General features: G+C 54.3%; 1 protein-coding gene across 2 annotated transcripts in view; it reads left to right on the top strand.

Annotated features, from left to right (window-relative positions):
• Positions 1–23,239, top strand: part of CD6 (CD6 molecule) — a 245,136-nt gene that overhangs the window by 124,817 nt on the left and 97,080 nt on the right. For both annotated transcript variants that reach the window (XM_085651461.1, XM_085651460.1), the window contains exon 5: positions 7,750–7,833. In XM_085651461.1, the coding sequence (XP_085507587.1) occupies positions 7,750–7,833 (84 nt within the window). The remainder of the gene's footprint in view (positions 1–7,749; positions 7,834–23,239) is intronic.

Raw genomic sequence — 23,239 nt, 5'->3', positions numbered from 1 at the left:
ACTCCCCAGCCACAGGAGATCCCACATCCCACTGGCGGAGTTTGGGTGGTTTCTGGCAGAGAAGATTAGAATCCATTCCCTGCAGACTGACAGCATGCCCTTCTTAGATGGGACTTCTGTATCCTAGGAAACCCTGCCAGAGAGAGGATAGATCTCACCTCATGTGAAGTCAGGTGGTGTTAGGCAATGCCTGTTGTGTCTGTGAAGGGTGAAGTGGCCTGACTTCTCCTGATTTCACAGCTGTAGTTTCAATTTCACAGAGCTCTATTTCATTTATGCTTTTCTTAAGAAAAACTTTTAAGATGTTAGAGGGTTTCAGGAACTACTTACCTAGCTGGGATCCAATCATTCCTTCAGAATCAAATTAAACAGAAAAGCAACTGGATGAGACAAATGTCCCAGGTTAGGGGTTTAATTTGGCGTCCACCTGGATGCTTATTGTTTTTAAACATATGTGTATATATGTCGCTTCGGACATACAACGACTTTGCATATATTCGCATGGTTCTGAATATTGATCATTAAATTGTATCACTGACTACTGCATAAAGGAAAATATCCCCTGAAACAGATGGCCCTTGGCCCAGGCTGCCCACTCTCCATGGAAGAGCATAAAATGCAGCTGTTCTGCCTTTATTTTAGTCGACCAACAGGGTGCAGTCGCCACAGGCCCTATTGGGAGGAAATGATCACACCATTCGGCTTGCTTTGAATGCAAAAGGCTGCTCTATTTACAACTGGCAAGCAGAGTTCCTAGCCCTTCAGCTGAGTCACAGAAGTTACCCTGTCAACTGGGCTAACAAAGGGGCATATTAACAAGGGCCGGCGATAAATATCGCAAAGCGCGCTAAGCGCTTGCATATTTATCGCCGGCTATCTCTGGAATTTATCGCCCGGTTTGCGCGTTATTAACAACGCGCATCGCCGAGGCGATAAAAATTCCAGAGATAGTTGGGATATCGCCGTTTTCCATGGTGGAAAACGGCGATATCCTAGATGATAGGGGCCTGTGGCCTTAGCCACAAAATCCACCCCCCATGTTAAGTATGCCTTAGTCAGGAATTTAACAGACGTTAAATTCCTGCGTTAAGGTATACTTAACGCGATTTTAAAAATCGCTACCCTCCCTTGTTAATATCGCGAAGCTGCCTTCGTGATATTTTCCCAAGGGAGTCTTGTCAGGCACGCCTCCTTTGCATCTCATTAGCGATGCGATCGGAGGCGTGCTGCAAACGGGCGCTAAGTCAGCAAGACACGCGAGAGCGTGTCTTTGCTGATAAGGCGATGAAATTATCGCCGCTTTTCGCCCGAAAACGGACGCAAAAGCGGCGATAATTTCATATTGCCGCCTTGTTAATATGCCCCAAAATGTTCTAAACCAACCTGCCTCCCCTAAGTAGCTCCCACGCCCAACATCCCACCCCCAAACACTTCTGAACTACGCACCTTTAAAAGGCCATGAGTCTTTGTGGTACTTGCACAGGAACTCACATTAACCAACACGTCGAGCCTGCCCGCTCTTGAAATAAGCCTTCATCCTTGAGCCCACTTCTTGGCTCCATTGTTCTTTGCTTGTTCATACACCTCCTATCTTCCCCCAATCAGCTGCACAGGTTGTCTTGCCTACCTTGCCCTTTAGTGACAGCAATATATAACCATAAAAGCACCACGGTCATAACACACCAAATTCCATCCCCAACAACATGTCTCACTGAGGGCTTCAGCTCACGGGCGGGTGCGATGGAAAGTGTGCTCGCCGCCACACGTGCTGACACACCACATGGGAGACCCTTCGGCCACCACGTCGCTGTCTTGTTCCTTCCCCTTCTTTTCTGCCCACGCTCAGGATCTGATTGGGATGAAATTATCACACCACTCTGCTTGCTTTGAGTACAAAAGGCTGCTTTCTATACATCTTGCAAGCGGAGTTCGTAGCCCTTCGGTTGAGCCGCACACCTACCCTGTCAACTGAGCTAACAAAAGGTTCTAAACCAACCCACCTCTCCTAAGTAACTCCACCCCCAAACACTTCTAAACTGCATTCAAACTTTGAAATGTTATGAGTCCTTGTGGTTTTCGCACTGTACCCCACATTCATTTTCTTGTTGAACCTGCCCACTCTTGCACCTGGCCCTCATTTTTGCCCCACATCTTGGCTCCATTGCTCTCTGTTCATTCTATACCCCTCATTCGTCCCTCAATCAGCTGAACAGTAGTCTTCCTCTGCCACCAGAAAAACCTTCCCCAGAGAGGTCATTTCTATCCCCCCAAACCAGGAGTTTCTGACAGTCCTTCACCCACCCTTCACTGACCTCGTCAACACTGATAAATACAGCTTACTGCCCTGCTCAGACAAAAGCACCCCCATGTGTCTGAACAAACGCGGCAACTTAAAGAGAATACTCAGATGAGTTATCACCCGCACTCCTCTCACCTTGCAGAAACCAGTGATCTCTCTGTTAAGCACCTTCCTAAGTCTATTTATCCCAGGCAACAGCTTAGTTCAGAAAACATCTGTTTAAATCCAGCTGACCGTCAACATTTCCAAGCCCCACTTCATGGACTTCATCAAATCCAGCCCAGTGGATTTCACCATATCCTTCTCCGCTAAATTAATGACCAAAACTTCAGGCTTGCCTCGCTTTGCCTAGCACTCCCACAAGGCCGGCAGCAGTTGTCCTATGCCACAAAGGTCAACCCATCTTTTTCCAGCCACAGTTGGTTGCATCCAAATTGCCTTCAGGCCTGCACCGTGACTCACTTTACCACAGAATGCCCACAGATCCATCTATACCGCCAGTAAGACTCCGTACAAAGGGCACCTTCCAATAAACCAACAACCCATTAGTTCAGCGGTTGCCGAACATACCTCCACACACAACTGCTCCACCACCTTACCAAACCCTTCAATCTGTCTACCCCCATACCCAGCCAGAAACCCTCTATTGCTGCCCCTAACTGCAGTAAGTGAGCGCCAAATTCCAGTGCCGGCGAGACAAATGCCCGTAACCATCTTCCCAATTCTCCCAAAACCTGCCACAGCTTACTGCAGAACCAATCACGTTCAAGAAAACGGGGCCATCACCCCAGCCCCATTACACCATAAAAGGCCGCCAACTGCAACCAAGGGCAAACCAATGCATCACCTAAATGGTGTCATCAACCCACTGCCCCCTTACCAATCTGGTCAGTCTTAGACCTCCTCAAACACACTTTAAAACCCTTTATATGTGACATTAGGTCAGCCAACACCACCCGAACTACCTTTCCCATCTATTAACACTGAAACCATGAAGGCGCCACAGACCATCAAACTGAAGAGTGCTCTAGAAAGCTGCGCCTCTCAGGCTCTCGCCTACTCTACTATTGCCCTCAGGACCTCCACTGAGAATGTACATCTTACCAAGGGCATCCTACCATGCAGTCCGGACCAGCCATCCAACATTCTATGACCCAGCTGCCCTTCGCATGGGTCCTACCTCCCATCACATCTACCCCATAGAATGCCATACCTGCCAGCAAATATTCCATAAGTATATATGCTTGCACAGCTCAGTATTCCACACGCCTTGACACACGAAGAGCTTCCTGCGCCACACTCAGGGCCAAACTGCGCAACGCCTCCCAATGTGAACAAGAAAGTGCATCAGCTATTCCGTCGTCCAGGCCCACAATGTGCTTAGCTCCACACAAGAGGTTCTCTTCCAAACATCGCAAGACAATTGTCTCAGAATCTTCAACACCTGAACAACAGATGTAGTTATCCTGTTTGCCACCTGTACCACTGCTGAATCGTCACACACCACATTCACCCTCATGTCCCACATCGCACATAGCACTGCCAATTGTTACAGAAAAAAATCCAAAAAGGCAATAATGTGGCCCTCGACCTTCCAAGATGGAGGCCACCTCTCTATGAACCAGCACTCCCACAGAACACCCAACCCTCTACCCCGCTCCCTAGGCATCCGAGAAATCTCCACCTTCCACATCCTTAGGTCATTTTTCAGCAGCACGCCACTCTCTTATAACCCACCAAACAAGTCATCCGACACTCGGCTAGGCAAGCTAATCCTGTGATGTGGCTTTACAGACCTCCTCCCTGCATCGCACGTGCAAAGCTTCTGCAAAAGCCACGCCTTCGACCCAGTCGCAGCTCACACTTCCCGCTCTGCAGTAGCAATTCAAGCATTCAGCACCTCCAACGTTTCACGTGGAAGCCACAGCACCATTGCCACCGAGTGCAGCTCGTGCCCAAACTGTCAGAATAGATGCCGGTCTCGCTGTCCTTTCAGCTTCCAGTGGCATGCTAACATGTCTACAACCAGAACCATTGTCCTCAGCAGGTCACACACTTGCCCATTACCCCATCTCTCCTTACAAGCAAGAAATTGGCCACGTAATGAAGAACCTGCGGAGGCGCTGCTATTGTGCAACGGATCCATTCCCGAAAGGTGCCAGATGTTGCACACACTGCACATGCCACTGAACATCCCACAGGCACGCACTTGTCAACAAAGTATCTGACCGGAAACAGTATTTCCAGCCAGGATGCACTGGCAGAAGGCAAAAAGCTGATGTAATATCTGCCTTGCCTATTTCCTCCCCGGGCCTGCACCTCAGCACTAGCTGGATAGCAGTGACTATGGTGGCATACGGCACCCAACACTCCGCTTCATTGATGAAAACATTCGCAGAACCCCTTCAGACCACTACAAATGCTGTATCAGCCTGAACACCGACGGAGCTTTCTTTGGGACCACCCCTAGCGGGGACACCACCACGTTACTCAATGGAGGAATAGGACATGGCCCTTCCATCCTCCTCTGACTCACTTCTTTCCGCAGCTTCTCCTGCACTAGCTCCTCCATCGCTTTACAGGGCTTCAGATTCTTCGCTTGTCGTTGGGCCCAGGATCTGTGTATTGTACGTGTAAACCCCCCAAAAGAAAGCCTCCGTTGCACCGTCAGGATATCTCATTAGCCATGGTAGCATTGGCTCCAGGTTAATGGGAGTACCCGCTCTTTTGTGCCACTCCTTTGCTATATGCCCTGCACCATCTCACCAGGGGCAGGGGGCCCCTGCTGTGCCTTCCGCTGCAGCTGGTACACTCATGGCGAAACTCACAGGGTACCAAAAGCAGTCGCCCTTGTTAAATTTCCAGGGGTGGGGGTGCTTGCCCATATCCCATCCCTATCTGGGTGGGGCGACTCCGAAAGATCTGGTAAGGAATAGGCAGGCCACTCACTGTATGTGCCATTTGTACAGGTCTTGTAGGCGCCATGTACCATAGCCAAAGCTCCCGACCAATATCCCCCACGATTCACCGGCATAGTGCCCCTCTGCGCCCTAAACTGGTCGTCATATCTTAACCATGCCAAGCCACCAGAACCGATGCAAGCCCTAAGGACATGCTCGTCCTTCCATGAGTCCACACTCTGCCAAGCCACCAGAACCGATGAAGGCTATCCTAAGGACATGCTCGTCCTTCCATGAGCCCACACTCTGCCAAGCCACCAGAACCGATGAAGGCCATCCTAAGGACATGCTCGCCCTTCCATGAGTCCACACTCTGCCAAGCCACCAGAACCGATACAAGCTATCCTAAGGACATGCTCGTCCTTCCATGAGCCCACACTCTGCCAAGCCACCAGAACCGATGAAGGCTATCCTAAGGACATGCTCGTCCTTCCATGAGCCCACACTCTGCCAAGCCACCAGAACCGATGAAGGCCATCCTAAGGACATGCTCGCCCTTCCATGAGTCCACACTCTGCCAAGCCACCAGAACCGATGAAGGCTATCCTAAGGACACGCTCGTCCTTCCATGAGCCCACACTCTGCCAAGCCACCAGAACCGATGAAGGCCATCCTAAGGACATGCTCGCCCTTCCATGACTCCACACTCTGCCAAGCCACCAGAACCGATGAAGGCTATCCTAAGGACATGCTCGCCCTTCCATGAGTCCACACTCTGCCAAGCCACCAGAACGGATGAAGGCCATCCTAAGGACATGCTCGCCCTTCCATGAGTCCACACTCTGTCAAGCCACCAGAACCAATGAAGGCTATCCTAAGGACATGCTCACCCTTCCATGAGTCCACACTCTGTCAAGCCACCAGAACCGATGAAGGCTATCCTAAGGACATGCTCGCCCTTCCATGAGCCCACACTCTGCCAAGCCACCAGAACCGATGAAGGCCATCCTAAGGACATGCTCGCCCTTCCATGAGTCCACACTCTGCCAAGCCACCAGAACCGATGAAGGCCATCCTAAGGACATGCTCGCCCTTCCATGAGTCCACACTCTACCAAGCCACCAGAACCGATGAAGGCTATCCTAAGGACATGCTCACCCTTCCATGAGTCCACACTCTGCCGCGGGCCCTTCCACATTCGATGCTGGCGAGAATAGTTGATGGCGCCGCCGCGGTGTCAATGTCAGTGGGCACCTTTGATCTCTTAGCTAGCTCCCCCTCCGCTGCCTCCTAGCCTTCGTTGCTCACCATCTCCTTATGCATCAATTTAAACAAATCGATATACTCATTTGTCCAACTCTTCTAATTGGTCATCTGCCTCAAATGACCTCCCAAGGCGTCACCTAAGCCCATATACGGCAACACCATATCAACCCCCTTTGCCATGGTTGCAGCCCCCACAGATCCCCCTGTTGTATCCCTTCTGTCCCACCTGTGTTGCGGCAGGCTTTCCTGCCCCTCTGCTAAACCAACTGCCGTTGTCTGTCCCACACTCGCCCCTCTGGTGAGCCCTGCCCCTGCACCGCATCCCGATGCTCCCTGCCAATGCCAATTCAGACTATGCCATTCGTGCACTTGGTTCTTGCCCTAACAACCACCTCACCCGCCCTGACTACCCTCCCCACTGTTAGAACACTCCCTCTCCACCTGGTTCCGCTTCTGGACTATGGCCACCGGTGTCCTGAGCGCCTCCCAAGCCAGTATCAGACCTGAAGAGGAGCTCAGAATGTGCAGCCCCTGCTCCAACAACCACCTACCGAGGCGAGAGGGCCCGGGGCCTGGCTACCGTGATGCCACCTGTACCAGCACACACATTAACTGGAACAGCGTCTGCAAAACCAGGCAGCCAGGGCGGGCCTTAACATGAAGGACAGCACTCTGGAGCCAATCAAAGAGCGCCCTCTTGGCTTTCACTTGTAATATGTTACACGATTTCTATGACTTGGGCGTAAGATGGTTCTTTAGTCCACAACTGAAGGACATTTATCAATATGGAATTAGAGAGGGAAGAAGCTCACTGTATCTCTTTTGAAATCTATTTTCTATGTCCCTTTGCCTTTTATGTCCTATTCTCTTTCACATACTGAGTTCTGAGAAATATCATCCCATATTTGTCACCAGCATTGTGAAGTGAAGGTCAGCACGGGTGAGACTGAAATCCAGGAAAATATTCCATGCTTCATTACTTCAGTCCAGAAGTGATAGAAGCCCAGGACCTTCATGTAGCTCCTGATCAACTGATACCCACCACAAGGCGCATTTCACGTTCCCATTCTTGTGTTACATTCCACACACACTCATGCCATCATGAGCTCCACCATACCAAACATCCCCCTCTCACATTAACACAATTCAATGTCACCCACAGACAACATACCCATCTCTCTGTTCTGCTCTCTCTCCACCTATCTCTGGGGTCCTCTCTGGTGACCCCTAGGCCAGTTCACATCTATGTCAGATCCACCTCTCACGTCTCACCTTCACTTACAGATGCCTTGGGACTGATGCCCAAAACACCTGCAGTCACTGAAGAAACCTCCCCAATCACAGCCAGAGAAGCAATGATGGTTACAGGTGAGTGCCGGTAGCAAGCCCTGTGTATGATGGTTACAGGTGAGTGCTGGTAGGAAGCACTGTGTGCGGTGGTCACAGGTGAGTGCTGGTAGCAAGCCCTGGGTAAGGTGGTTATAGGTTATTGCTTGTAGGGGCTCCTGTGTATGATGGTTACAGGTGAGTGCCAGTAGCAAGTCTGGTGTAAGGTGGTTATAGGTTAGGGCTTGTAGGAAGCCCTGTGTATGATGGTTACAGGTGAGTGCCGGTAACAAGCCCTGTGTAATGTGGTTATAGGTAAGTGCTTGTAGGAAGCCATGTGCATGATGGTTACAGTTGAGTGCTGGTAGCAAGCCCTGTATAAGGTGGTTATAGGTTAGTGCTGATGGGAAGAGCTGTGTATGATGGTTACAGGTGAGTGCTGGTAGCAAGCCCTGTGTAAAGTTGTTATAGGTTAGTGCTTGTAGCAAGCCATGTGTATGATGGTCACAGGTGAGTGCTGGTAGCAAGCCCTGTGTAAGGTAATGATAGGTTATTGCTTGTAGGAATTCATGTGTATGATGGTCATAGGTGAGTGCTGGTAGCAAGCCCTGTGTAATGTTGTTATAGGTTAGTGCTTGTAGAAAGCCCTGTGTATGATGGTCACAGGTGAGTGCAGGTAGCAAGCCCTGTGTAGGGTGGGTATAGGTTACTGCTGGTAGGAAGCCCTGTGTATGATGGTCACAGGTGAGTGCCGGTAGCAAGCCCTGTGTAGGGCGGGTATAGGTTAGTGCTGATAGGAAGACCTGTGTATGATGGTTACAGGTGAGTGCTGGTATCAAGCCCTGTGTAAAGTTGTTATAGGTTATTGCTTGTAGAAAGCCCTGTGTATGATGGTCACAGGTGAGTGCAGGTAGCAAGCCCAGTGTAAGGTGGTTATAGGTTATTGCTTTAGAAAGCCCTGTGTATGATGGTCACAGGTGAGTGCCGGTAGCAAGCCCTGTATAAGGTGGTTATAGGTTAGTGCTTGTAGAAAGTCCTGTGTATGATCGTTACAAGTGAGTGCTGGTAGCAAGCACTGTGTAAGTTGGATATAGGTTAGTGCTGATAGGAAGAGCTGTGTATGATGGTTACAAGTGAGTGCCGGTAGCAAGCCCTGTGTAAAGTTGTTATAGGTTAGTGCTTGTAGGAAGCCATGTGTATGATGGTCACAGGTGAGTGCTGGTAGCAAACCCTGTGTTAGAAATGGGGGTCTCTGGTTGGCAGTGCATGGCCACTGTCCAAGCAGGGATCCTTCTTTCTAAGTCAGAGTGAAGGGCGGCACCCCTTTGACAACCCCTGCTCCACCCTGTGGTAACGTAGCACGAGCAGTTAGGCTAATCTCAGAGGCAGTGTGTTAAGCGTCTTTGACCATACACAGTAATACAGTGAGGAACACTACAAAGGGACACAACACAGGCAGTTATTAAAAATAGTTCTCTTTATATATAGGCTTATCACAAGACCAAATAACGAGAAAGACACAATACTGTACAAAAATAATTCTCTCTGGATGCTGCAAAAATAGTTCAAATGGGGAATGCAAAGTTCAGTTCGAGGCAATGGTCTCTGCGACCCTTTTACTCGCAGTTCTGGGATGTTGTTGACAATAATCCACAAAAATGCAGCTACCGCGGGATAGCGATATTTTTCCTCACGCTTTTGGTCGCGGCCGCTCTCTAACGGATGTTAGCAACAATTTTGGGGCCCGCAACCGTGTAGGGCGATGATCAGGCCAGCGAGCCCTCAGCGGCAGCGATGCGATGATTTTCCTGATGCTCCGCGGCTGTAGCGATACTTTTTAGGCCCGCAAATGTGAGGGGCGATGATCAGGCCAGCGAACCCCCAGCGGCAGCGATGCGACGATTTTCCTGACGCTCCGCGGCAGTAGCGATAATTTTTAGGCCCGCAAACGTGCGGGGCGATAATCAGGCCAGCGAGCTCTCAGCGGCAGCGATGCGGCGATTTTCCTGACGCTCCGCGGCTGTAGCGATAATTTCTAGGCCCTCAAACGTGCAGGGGGATGGTCAGGCCAGCGAGCCCTCTGCAGCAGCAGTGCGATGAATTTCTTGACGCTCCTCGGCTGCGGTGGCTCGCTAACAGGCCTTAGCGACAAAATGAAGTCTACTGGTCCTGAGACTTCAGTCAGGAGGCTAGTTCTCTCTCTAGCCCTTGGGTGATTGCAGGTTCATGATTAAAACTTTCTCTTACAGCTCCTTTTCCCTCCTATTTCCAGTCCAATGAAAACAACTGCAGGCCAATCCAGGGAACAGCACACAACACCAGGGCAGTCCTCTCCTGCAGCTTCCTTCAGTTCCACGGACAGAGGTTGGTCTTGAGATCCAGGGGCAATACAAATTGTAGGGGTTTCAGCACAGATATTTATACCCCAAAAGTCTTTGTTCTCAGAAGCTACAAGTCACTGAACCCAGCCAGAACCAGTTCTGCCCAGCCCTGGAGCACTTTGTTTACCAGGCTGCATTCTTCCTTTCAGAACAGTGGGAGGTGGAGCCAGCATTCACCTTGCCAGGCACAGCCCAATTCAAGTGCAGGAGCTACCCCTCCCCTCACTCCAAGGTAGATCTATCTATTCAACCCAGGTCTGACTCAGCCTGCCCTGTCCCTCCAAAACCAGACAGCCAATACACATAACAGCAGAGCACACTGGAAGGCTTAGGCAAGAAAATACCTACTTTCTAAAAGTGGTATTTTCAAACACAGAATATAAAAATAAACTTGACTTAAAGATGTATTTTAATATTCTGAGCTCAGGCATACTAAATTCGTTTTTCTACCATGTTCTATGGGTCAGTTCGGACTATAGAATGTAATAGCCAAACCTCCCATTCTGGCCTATGGAGAACAGGTAGCCTTACAGTAGTGAAAAACGAAATTGGGTGTAATTCACTACCAGGACATGCTACACACATCAGAACATGTCCTACCTTACACATACAATGCACCCTACCATAGGGGTGGCGTACATGATGCCAAGGGAAGGTTCAGGGGCTGGGAAGTGGGTGCACTTCACAGCCAAGATGGCAGTTCTAGACTGCACACAGACACTGCAGTGGCAGGTCTGAGACACACTTTACAAGCTGCTTCTGTGGGTGGCGCAAATCAGCGCTGCAGGCCCACCAGCAGCATTTGGTTTACCAGCCCTGGGCACACACAGGCCACATTACTAGGGACTAACAGGTAGACCAAATAAGCCAATCAGGGATACATCAATTCATATGTCATCTTTATACAGGGACTTTATACAGGGAGGATCCGCGCTGCATCACTGAATCGCAGTGGCGCAGGGCCCAGAGCATCTATCACCAGAAAAACAGAGGAGGCACAGTGAAAAATGGAAGGGAGACTCACGTCAATGGTGCCAGGTCTAACACCCTGTGTAAGGTAATTATAGGTTATTGCTTGTAGGAAGCCATGTGTATGATGGTCATAGGTGAGTGCTGGTAGCAAGCCCTGTGTAATGTTGTTATAGGTTAGTGCTTCTAGAAAGTCCTGTGCATGATGGTTAGACGTGAGTGCTGGTAGCAAGCCCTGTGTAAGGTGGTTATAGGTTATTGCTTGTAGGGAGGCATTTGTATGATGGTCACAGGTGAGTGCTGGTATCAAACCCTGGATAAGGAGGTTATAGGTTATTGCTGTTAGGAAGTCCTGTGTATGATGGTCACAGGTGAGTGTCAGTAGCAAGTTCGGTGTAAGGTGGTTATAGGTTAGTGCTTCTAGGAAGCCCTGTGTATGATGGTTACAGGTGAGTGCCGGTAGCAAGCCCTGTGTAAGGTGGGTATAGGTTAGTGCTTGTAGGAAGCCATGTGTATGATGGTTACAGGTGAGTGCCGGTAGCAAGCCCTGTGTAGGGCGGGTATAGGTTAGTGCTTGTAGGAAGCCATGTGTATGATGGTCACAGGTGAGTGCTGGTAGCAAGCCCTGTGTAATGTTGTTATAGGTTTGTGCTTCTAGAAAGTCCTGTGCATGATGGTTAGAGGTGAGTGCGGGTAGCAAGCCCTGTGTAAGGTGGTTATAGGTTAGTGCTTGTAGAAAGCCCTGTGTATGATGGTCTCAGGTGAGTGCCGGTATCAAGCCCTGTGTAAAGTGGGTATAGGTTAGTGCTTGTAGAAAGCCCTGTGTATGATGGTCACAGGTGGGTGCCGGTAGCAAGCCCTGTGTAGGGCGGGTATAGGTTACTGCTGGTAGGAAGCCCTGTGTATGATGGTCACAGGTGAGTGCTGGTAGCAAGCCCTGTGTAAGGTGGTTATAGGTTAGTGCTTGTAGAAAGCCCTGTGTATGATGGTCTCAGGTGAGTGCCGGTATCAAGCCCTGTGTAAAGTGGGTATAGGTTAGTGCTTGTAGGAAGCCATGTGTATGATGGTTACAGTTGAGTGCTGGTAGCAAGCCCTGTGTAAGGTGGTTATAGGTTAGTGCTTGTAGAAAGCCCTGTGTATGATGGTCAAAGGTGAGTGCTGGTAGCAAGCCCTGTGTAAGGTGGTTATAGGTTAGTGCTTGTAGAAAGCCCTGTGTATGATGGTCTCAGGTGAGTGCCGGTATCAAGCCCTGTGTAAGGTGGATATAGGTTAGTGCTTGTAGGAAGCCATGTGTATGATGGTCACAGGTGAGTGCTGGTAGCAAGCCCTGTGTAATGTTGTTATAGGTTCATGCTTCTAGAAAGTCCTGTGTATGATGGTCACAGGTGAGTGCTGGTATCAAGCCCTGTGTAAAGTGGGTATAGGTTAGTGCTTGTAGGAAGCCATGTGTATGATGGTTACAGTTGAGTGCTGGTAGCAAGCCCTGTGTAAGGTGGTTATAGGTTAGTACTTGTAGAAAGCCCTGTGTATGATTGTCACAGGTGAGTGCCGGTAGCAAGCCCTGTGTAGGGCGGGTATAGGTTACTGCTGGTAGGAAGCCCTGTGTATGATGGTCACAGGTGAGTGCTGGTAGCAAGCCCTGTGTAAGGTGGTTATAGGTTAGTGCTTGTAGAAAGCCCTGTGTATGATGGTCACAGGTGAGTGCCGGTAGCAAGCCCTGTGTAGGGCGGGTATAGGATACTGCTGGTAGGAAGCCCTGTGTATGATGATTACAGGTGAGCGCTGATAGGAAGCCCTATGTGGGTGGTTACCGGTGAGTATTCATAGAAAGAAAATGATTAATTTGTTTGATTTGCTCTCAGCTCTGAGGTACTAATTCTTCATTTCGGTTGCTCTTTCCTCTTCTTGCCTTTTACACTCCCTACGTTGTTTCAACCAAGCCCTTTCTCTTTGTCACTCTCTTCCGTTGCAGTTTTCTGATTTCATATTGCCCTTCAGGTGGGGGTTTAATAACCGGATATTATTTATACAGAAAACAAAAACATTGGAGAAAAGGGATCTGAAAGGTTACAGGTAAATAGTCACAGGTAGGGGCTATCGTTAAGGTAAGGTATGGAGTAAGGGAAGAGGTAAGTGTGAGACCGGCCTCGTGGCGTGGGCCCTCCCGACCAGCAAGCTACCCTGCAACCGCACCGATCCTCGATGTCACAGACTTCCGGCCCCCATGGCCCAACATCCCGAGGGCCGGCCAGATCCCCAACACGCATGCCCGGCCGAGGGAGAGCGAAACCCCCCAAACCAGACCGAGAGGCGCCGACCCTGTCACACCTCTGGTCTCTTCCCCGAGGGAGGTTTCGATCGACCACCAGGCCCCCGGTGAGCGTCCGCCTCACCTGCTGGGCGTCTGGAGTCCCTCCCGGACCCACCTGAACAGATCAAAGGGCCGAGCGACAGGAAGCCCCGACACACCGCCCCAGGCACCCAAACCCCTCTCGGCGAGGACTCCGGACTTCAAAGAGGAGGGGAAGTATAACAGGGGGTACGGAAGGGACGGGAGGCAGAGAAGACCTAGACTGACGAGAGCCTGCTGACCTGGTCGCGGCTCGATCGCTCCCCGAACCAAAGAACTCTGAACCATCTGAGCCCTGCTGACGCTGTTGCGGCTCCCCGAACTCTGAACCATCTGAGCCCTGCTGACGCTGTCGCGGCTCCCCGAACTCTGAACCATCTGAGCCCTGCTGACGCCTTCGCGGCTCCCCGTACTACGAACCTCCGGTGCCTGCTGAGTGACTTGCGGCCCGCTCCTCCAAGAGAATCAGCAGAGATTGCCGAGAGAAGCAACATCCCCTCAGCTCGAGGATTGAGAGCTGGGCGCCGGATACTCCGCAGAGACACTGATGCAAAGACTGTCCCGCTACCCCTTACCCCTCCTCACGAGATCGCTGCCGCTTGTGGCACCAATTCTGCACCTGCCTTCCGGATCATAAAGATCCCTGACAACTAACGATAAAGTCTATTGTCTTACAAAGAATTACTGTGTGGTGTCCCTCTATCCGAAGAGAGTAAGCGCAGCGTGTGCCATCCTAGGTACGAGCCCCTTCCAGGAAGGGCCCCCCCCGCTCTTGCTCGGCCTAACTCTGGGAAAGGTGGGCCTCCGGGTGGTCAGGAACGCATTCCGCAGCCTCCCCGGGGAACGCCTTCCAACATTTGGTGGCAGGCGACGGGATCCGAGCCAACACCTAGAGATCGTGCAGTAGACGGCTGACGCACTACCAAGAAGAAATGGAAGGAGAAACCTCCCTAGGTGCCGCAGGCACCAACCCGAGCACGACATCCGAGAGGACCAGTTGGAATCTTATACGCACCGAGAACTGAAACAATTTTGCAAAGACCTTGGAATCGCTACCACCGGACTAAGCACGAAAGAGGACTTCCAGGGAGCATTAAAAACCTGGGTCGAGGCGGGAACTCCCCGGACACAAACAGAAGGAGAGCCTCCTAATGAACCACGAAGCACCCCGGGGAGGAACGGCGCCCCCGAGGGGGGCCTATCCCCAGAGGAACTAGCGGACCGAGAAAGAGGTCGCAACCACGAACTAGAACTAGCAAAATTAAAAATCGAAGGAGAGCTAAAACTGGCCGAAAAGAAGCTGGCGGTAGAACAGTGTTGGACAGGCCACACGAAGGGCTTGCTCCCTCCCCGCACGACAGGGCCCGAGCTCCGGCCCACCAGGCATAACCCACGAAAAGCACCTGTACCCCGTCTCCTGACGGATCTTCTGCCCTCGGACCTCTACTCATCACGGGGCCCGGCCCCACCGGCTTCCCCGGCCGGTTCAAGCCGCCATCTTGGGCCCTGCACCACGAGGCCGCGTGGCCTCGGCCCGACCCTAACCCCGGGCCTGGCCGGCCCCGACATCCCGGCACCACCCTCCACCCAGGAGGTGAGCGGACCACTTGGCAGGTCAATGGGAGAACGAAGTGTCAAGAGCTCTTCCCCCGCCAGGTGCCGGTCGCCTCCAGCTCCCCCAGGCGCTGGCTCCACCCCCTGCTGGGTGTCTGGACACCTTCATCCCGGGCCCTCCGACCTCCACGTGCGAGGGTCCGGACATCAAAGGGCGCCTGCCCTATAACTGGGGCAACTCCGGAGCAGGAAGGCAGTTGTATCCTGGAGTCGAGAGACACCGAGAGAACTCAGCCTTGACGGACTACTGGCGCTGCCGTAGCCCGCTCTTGTGAACCATCGTCCTGCCTGCTGGCGCTGCCGCGGCCTTCTGCAACATCCATCCTCGTCGGGACCTGCTGGCGCTGCCGCAGCCCGTTGTAACGACCATCCTCGTCGGGACCTGCTGGCGCTGCCGCGGCCCGTTGTAACGACCATCTTCGTCGGGACCTGCTGGCGCTGCCGCGGCCCGTTGTATCGACCATCCTCACCGGGACCTGCTGGCGCTGCCGCGGACCGTACATCGACCATCTTTCCGGGACCTGCTGGCGCTGCCGCGGACCGTGTACCGACCATCTCAACCGGGACCTGCTGGCGCTGCCGCGGCCCGTACCAACTAAACCACCAAGCTCGAGGATTGTGAGCTAGTCATCATCTCATCCGAACTACCTGACTGGTAGACAGACTGTCCCGCTACCCCTTACCCTGCTTTGAGAGACTTGAATCGAGGGGACCCCTGAGTCCAGACCTCCTTGTACCATTCAACCGTACCTTAAGAAGTGCTTATAAAGAACACTGAACCTTATCCGTGTGTGGTATCTGTCTGTGGGGGGGAAGTTACTTGTCTGTACGATCGCTGGAGACGGCTCTCCCCGGAGACCTCTCCTCCTGACCCCGGCCGACCCTCCCGGTCCGTCTACCCTTTCTAACATTGGTGGCCAGCGGCGCGATCCGAATCAACGCGTAATCGTACAGAGAGTAGCTCACCCCACGACAAAAACACGATGTCAGCCAAAGATAGCAGCTCCACCGAGAAATTCCAAATGGATAAAATAGAAGAATACAACCACCGCGAACTGAGACAATTCTGCATAGAACTTGGCATTGCTACCACCGGCCTGAGTACCAAGGATGATCTAAAGCACGCCCTAGAGTCGTGGACAGAAACTGGGGTCGCCGGACCCTCCGACCAAAGCAGCATCACACCAGAGGGGAACGCCACGGCTCCCGAGGAGCGGGGAACGGGCCTCTCGCAGGAGGAGATCCGAGAAAGAGAAAGAACCAGATTGCACGAGTTGGAAATGGCACGACTCAAGATGGATGGGGAACTCAAGTTAGCTGAACAGAAACTCAACCTCGAGCAGATGCGGCTCCGAGATGAACGAGAAGAGAAGCAGAGACAGAGAGAGCTGGAGGAGAAAAAAATAACGCTCGAGCACGAGCGCCAACTAGCGGAGATAGAACTTCGGAAACAGAATAAAGAACTGGGGGTGCCTGAGCGACCACACACCCCGGGGCCAATCGAGAAAAAAGTCCACATCCCCAAGGATGTTGTCCGCGAGTATGTCCGAGAAGACGACATACAACAGTGGTTTAAAGCCTACGAGATCGCCATGACCTCCCACCGGATCGACCGGAGTGATTGGGGAGCCGGACTTTGGGGGAGGTTTATCAACGAGGGTCGCGACGCCCTACTGCAGCTCCCAGATCACCAAATGTCGTCCTACGACCACATGAAGGCTGCCCTCCTCACCCGCTACGGCCTCACACCCGAGATGTACCGCCAGAGGTTCAGAGATTGCACCCGGATCCCAGGTACAACTTGGGTAGAATACGTGAACTATTTCAGCCGTGCCTTCGAGGGTTGGATAAAGGGGAGCCATGTCACCACCTACGAACAACTCTTTAACCTTATGGTGTGGGAGCACCTGTCGAACAACTGTTTCGTCGAGCTCCGGCAGCACCTCCTCGACAGTAAGCTAACTGACCCCCGGCAGCTCGCCGCCGAAGCTGACCGATGGGAAAGCACCCGAGTGGGCCGGAGGGGGCCACACGAACAGAACAGAAGCAACGAAGGCCAGCACCGTCCTCGGGGAGGAGGAGGGGGCCAGGGGCGAGGGAGAGACGCCTTGCCAGCAACACCCGTGGCCAGCACCCCGCCTCCGGCCAGCCGGGGCAACCCCCCGTGGCGTCCTGGGGTCCGAGCCAACGTCACGTGCCACCGATGCCAGCGAGTCGGCCACTACGCCAATGACCCGAGCTGCCCGCAGAACCAAACACCCAAGCCCCGCCAGGTAGCTGCCGCCGCCCTGGGGGAAGAGCGATCATCGGAGGAACCAGAAGAGTATGAGCCGGCCCAGCAAGAGTGGGAACCGGCCGCCATGGTCCTGGCGTGCTTAGGGGGAAGAGACATGGTCCCGCGGGCTCCCCTACCCGCTAACACCAGGAAATACGGTCAGTGGGTGACCATTAATGGACAGCGAGCCGAGGCCTTGCGTGACACAGGCGCCAGTGTGACGGCCGTCCGCTGTCACCTGGTGAAGCCCGAGCAGATCCTGCCGAACATTCTCTGCCCCGTCCGCTCGGCAGACAACTCTGAAAGTATGTGTCAAATGGCCTGCGTCCCATTCGAATGGGGAGGGGTCTCCGGCCTGTTGAAGGTGACGGTCCGGGACGATGCCCCCGTGGACTGCCTCCTGGGGAATGACCTCGAGAGTTCCCCGTGGGCCACCGTTGAGAGAAGAGAGCACCTGGGGATGCTGGGCCTCCCGGACTGGGCCTGCATAACCACCCGGTCCATGGCCGCCCGTGCCGTCCCTCGATCAGAAGAACCGGAATGGCCAGCACCTCCGCCCCCGGTCGCCCCAGTAGAAGACAACGACGAGGCCAGCCTCCCAGACCCGACGACCGAAGGGGACGCGCAACCCCAGGACCTTCCTGACCTGGCTCAGTGGCGTCAAGAAGGGGGGCCCACCCAAGAACAGTTCCGCCAGGAACAAAAGACCTGTCCCTCCCTCGAGGGACTCCGCCAACAAGCCAGCGCCCAGAACGCAGGGGACTCCACCGGAACTCACTGGGTCTACTGGGATAACGACCTGCTATACAGCGAGCAAAGAATCGCCGAGCTAGGGGCCGGTCGAGTACTGGTGGTACCTCTCCGCTTCAGAGACTTTCTGCTCAACCTGGCCCACGATGTCCCCCTGGCTGGACACCTGGGCCAGGACAAAACGTACAGCCGCCTAGTGACCCACTTTTTCTGGCCGAAAATGAGGAACGACGTCCTGAACCACTGCCGATCTTGCCCCACATGCCAAGCCAGCGGGAAGAGTGGTCGGAAGCTGAAAGCCCCTCTGCAACCCTTCCCTGTGGTCACCACCCCGTTCGAAAGGGTGGGGATAGACATTGTGGGGCCTCTGGACCCCCGCACGGCACAAGGACACAGGTTCATCTTAGTACTGGTGGACCATGCCACCCGCTACCCCGAGGCGGTGCCCCTACGGACCGTGACAGCTCCGGTGGTTGGCCGGGCCCTAAAGGGGATCTTCTCCCGGGTAGGCTTCCCCCGAGAAGTCGTCAGCGACCGAGGCACGAACTTTATATCCAAATACATGAAGTCCCTCTGGCAACAATGCGGGGTCACCTACAGATTCACGACCCCCTATCACCCCCAAGGGAACGGACTAGTGGAGCGTTTTAACCGCACTCTCAAGGGGATGATTGGGGGATTGGAAGAGCCCCTCCGTCGCCAGTGGGATGTACTACTCCCGTGCCTCCTCTTCGCCTACCGAGAAGTTCCCCAGAAGTCCCTCGGTTTTAGCCCTTTCGAACTCCTGTACGGGCACCCTGTGTGAGGGCCCCTCAGCCTCGTAAAAGAAGGTTGGGAGAGGGCCCCCCTAAAGACCCCTCCAGACGTCTTCAAATACATCCTGGCCCTACGCAATCAGACCCGGCGCTTCAGAGAGATGGCCAAGGCGAACCTCGAGACCAGCCAGGAGGACATGAAGAGGTGGTATGATCACAATGCCTCCTCCGTTGAGTTCGAGCCCGGACAACAAGTATGGGTGATGTCCCCCACCGAACCATGTGCCTTGCAAGATAAGTGGACGGGGCCCTTCAAAGTGGTCGAGCGCAAAAGCCCCGTCACTTATCTCATCGACCTGGGGACCTCCCGGAACCCCCTCCGGGTCCTCCACACCAACCGACTCAAACCACACTTTGTGCGCTCAGAACTCAGCCTCCTGATGGCTACGGACAGTGGGGCAGAGGAAGACTCCGAACCCCTCCCGGATCTTCTGAAGACTCAGGAGAATGACGGCTCCGTGGACGGGGTCCGGCTCTCTGACGCCCTCACTTCGGAGCAACGCCAGGGCTGTCGGAACCTGCTGCTGCAGTTCGCTACCCTGTTCTCCCTCACCCCCGGGGTCACCCCTTGGTGTTTGCACGACGTGGACACCGGGGACAGTCCCCCTGTCCGACACCGGGCCTACCGCGTACCAGATCGGGTACGGGCCTGCATACAGGAGGAAGTGGCCAAGATGCTCACAATCGGGGTCATCGAGCCCTCGGACAGTCCCTGGGCCAGTCCGGTTGTATTGGTTCCCAAAGCCGCTGCCCCCGGCACCGCACCTGAACTGAGATTCTGCGTCGACTACCGGGGCTTGAACGCTGTCACCCGGACCGACGCTCATCCGATTCCCCGAGCAGACGAGCTGATCGACCGGCTGGGGGCCGCCCGCTACCTTAGTACCTTCGACCTAACAGCGGGCTACTGGCAGATCGGCCTCACACCCAGGGCTCAGGAACGGTCAGCCTTCTCTACCCCCGATGGCCACTACCAATTCAAGGTCATGCCCTTCGGCATGAAGAATGCCCCCGCCACGTTTCAACGCCTCGTGAACCAGGTCTTGGCGGGGCTCGAAGAGTTCAGCGCTGCCTACCTGGACGATATCGCTGTATACAGCCGCCACTGGCCCGACCACCTCCGTCACCTCCAAGAGGTCCTACAGGCCCTCCAGCGGGCCGGCCTCACAATTAAGGCCGGCAAGTGCCAAATTGGCCAAGGGTCTGTGACCTACCTTGGGCACCAAGTGGGAAGCGGGCTGGTGGCCCCGCTACAACTTAAGATTGCTGCCATCCAGTCCTGGCAGGCCCCCGTCACCCAGACCGAGGTCCGAGCCTTCTTGGGGCTCACCGGCTACTACCGGCGGTTCGTGAAAGACTACGGCAGCATCGTGGGGCCCCTCACGGGTCTCACGTCCAAGAACCAGCCGAGGCGGATTAACTGGACCCCCGATTGTCAAGCGGCCTTCGAGAAGCTGAAGGCCGCCCTGTGCACCGCCCCTGTGCTCCAGGCCCCCGATTACAGTCGGGAATTCGTGGTACAGACCGACGCCTCCGACCACGGCATCGGAGCCGTCCTTTCTCAGTTAAACCCCGAGGGTCATGACCAGCCGGTGGCCTTCATCAGTCGACGTCTCCTGGCCCGAGAACAGCGCTGGAGCACCATCGAGAGGGAGGCCTTCGCAGTGGTGTGGGCCCTCAAAAAGCTCCGGCCCTATCTCTTCGGTACCCACTTCCGGGTACAAACCGACCATCGACCCCTGCAGTGGCTGATGCAGATGCGGGGGGAGAACCCGAAACTCTTGCGCTGGTCCATTTCCCTGCAGGGAATGGACTTCACTGTGGAGCACCGACCAGGCCAAGACCACGCCAACGCGGATGGCCTGTCCCGCTTTTTCCGCCTCGACGAAGAGAGTCCCCAAGGAGATGGGTGACTCTCCCCGCCTTCAGCTGGGGGGGACGCATGTTGGACAGGCCACACGAAGGGCTTGCTCCCTCCCCGCACGACAGGGCCCGAGCTCCGGCCCACCAGGCATAACCCACGAAAAGCACCTGTACCCCGTCTCCTGACGGATCTTCTGCCCTCGGACCTCTACTCATCACGGGGCCCGGCCCCACCGGCTCCCCCGGCCGGTTCAAGCCACCATCTTGGGCCCTGCACCACGAGGCCGCGTGGCCTCGGCCCGACCCTAACCCCGGGCCTGGCCGGCCCCGACATCCCGGCACCACCCTCCACCCAGGAGGTGAGCGGACCACTTGGCAGGTCAATGGGAGAACGAAGTGTCAAGAGCTCTTCCCCCGCCAGGTGCCGATCGCCTCCAGCTCCCCCAGGCGCTGGCTCCACCCCCTGCTGGGTGTCTGGACACCTTCATCCCGGGCCCTCCGACCTCCACGTGCGAGGGTCCGGACATCAAAGGGCGCCTGCCCTATAACTGGGGCAACTCCGGAGCAGGAAGGCAGTTGTATCCTGGAGTCGAGAGACACCGAGAGAACTCAGCCTTGACGGACTACTGGCGCTGCCGTAGCCCGCTCTTGTGAACCATCGTCCTGCCTGCTGGCGCTGCCGCGGCCTTCTGCAACATCCATCCTCGTCGGGACCTGCTGGCGCTGCCGCGGCCCGTTGTAACGACCATCCTCGTCGGGACCTGCTGGCGCTGCCGCGGCCCGTTGTAACGACCATCTTCGTTGGGACCTGCTGGCGCTGCCGCGGCCCGTTGTATCGACCATCCTCACCGGGACCTGCTGGCGCTGCCGCGGACCGTACATCGACCATCTTTCCGGGACCTGCTGGCGCTGCCGCGGACCGTGTACCGACCATCTCAACCGGGACCTGCTGGCGCTGCCGCGGCCCGTACCAACTAAACCACCAAGCTCGAGGATTGTGAGCTAGTCATCATCTCATCCGAACTACCTGACTGGTAGACAGACTGTCCCGCTACCCCTTACCCTGCTTTGAGAGACTTGAATCGAGGGGACCCCTGAGTCCAGACCTCCTTGTACCATTCAACCGTACCTTAAGAAGTGCTTATAAAGAACACTGAACCTTATCCGTGTGTGGTATCTGTCTGTGGGGGGGAAGTTACTTGTCTGTACGATCGCTGGAGACGGCTCTCCCCGGAGACCTCTCCTCCTGACCCCGGCCGACCCTCCCGGTCCGTCTACCCTTTCTAACAAACAGTTACGCCTACAAGGAGAACTCGAGGAAAAGAAACGACAAAGAGAACACGAAGAAAGAAAACTCCAACTGGAGCACGAACGTAGCCTGAAAGAGATCGAGCTCAAGGCTAAGAATGCGGAGGCCAGACCCTCGGAAACCCAACCTCTCTCCTCCACCGTGGAACCAAAGGTCCACATCCCCAAAGATGTGGTGAAGGAATACTATAAGAACGACAACATCCAGCAATGGTTCAAAGCCTACGAAGTCGCCATGACCTCCCACCGAGTCCCGCAGAAAGACTGGGGGGCTGGGCTGTGGGGCCGGTTCCTGAGCGAGGGGAGAGATACCCTGCTGGAACTGCCCTCCACGGTGATTAACTCCTACAGTCACATGAAAGAGGTCCTAGTAGCCAGATATGGGCTCACCCCTGAAATGTACCGGCAACGGTTTAGAGACTGCAAGAAGATACCCGGTACCACCTGGGTGGAGTACGTGAACTTTTACAGCCGGGCCTTGGACTATGCCACCCGCTATCCCGAAGCCATCCCCCTCCGCACCGTGACGGCCTCCGTGGTAGGCCGGGCCTTGATGGGGATCTTCTCCCGCGTGGGGTTCCCCCGCAAAGTCGTGAGTGATCGGGGTACGAACTTTATCTCCAGGAACGCATTCCGCAGCCTCCCCGGGGAACGCCTTCCAACAGTAAGGTTAAAGGTAAGGGGCTCCAGAGGATCTACTCTGCGTAAAAACGGTAAAATCTGAGATTTTACCTCAAAATTACCCCTAAAAGCACTCTCAGATTTTTGTGAAAGTAAAAAAACTCCTGAAATTCACCACCCTGCACTGGATCACCCATGAAGAAGCTTCAAGGGATGCATTAATCCAACCGAAACACCTGGAGCTGATGAGCAGACTTAAAACGGCACGCGTGGCGCATGAACATTGTCATGCTGTGCCTCTCTTCCAATATGTTATTTCGGGATGGTTTTATGATATATGGTAGAGCTGTAGGGCATCATTTCACTCAACAGGTCATAAGGATTCTCAACCAGTTTCTCAAGGTAGTGGTGCATCAAACAAGCATTTCTCCAGGTCCTGCTGAAATAAACCTAGAGTAGCCAACATGCTGCAAGAATCTATCCATGCAGAATGCCGGATCGT

Source organism: Triturus cristatus, chromosome 4_1, assembly GCF_964204655.1.
Source record: "Triturus cristatus chromosome 4_1, aTriCri1.1, whole genome shotgun sequence".
NCBI classification, from domain to species: Eukaryota; Metazoa; Chordata; class Amphibia; order Caudata; family Salamandridae; genus Triturus; species Triturus cristatus.
This window is presented reverse-complemented; position numbering and strand designations above follow the sequence as displayed.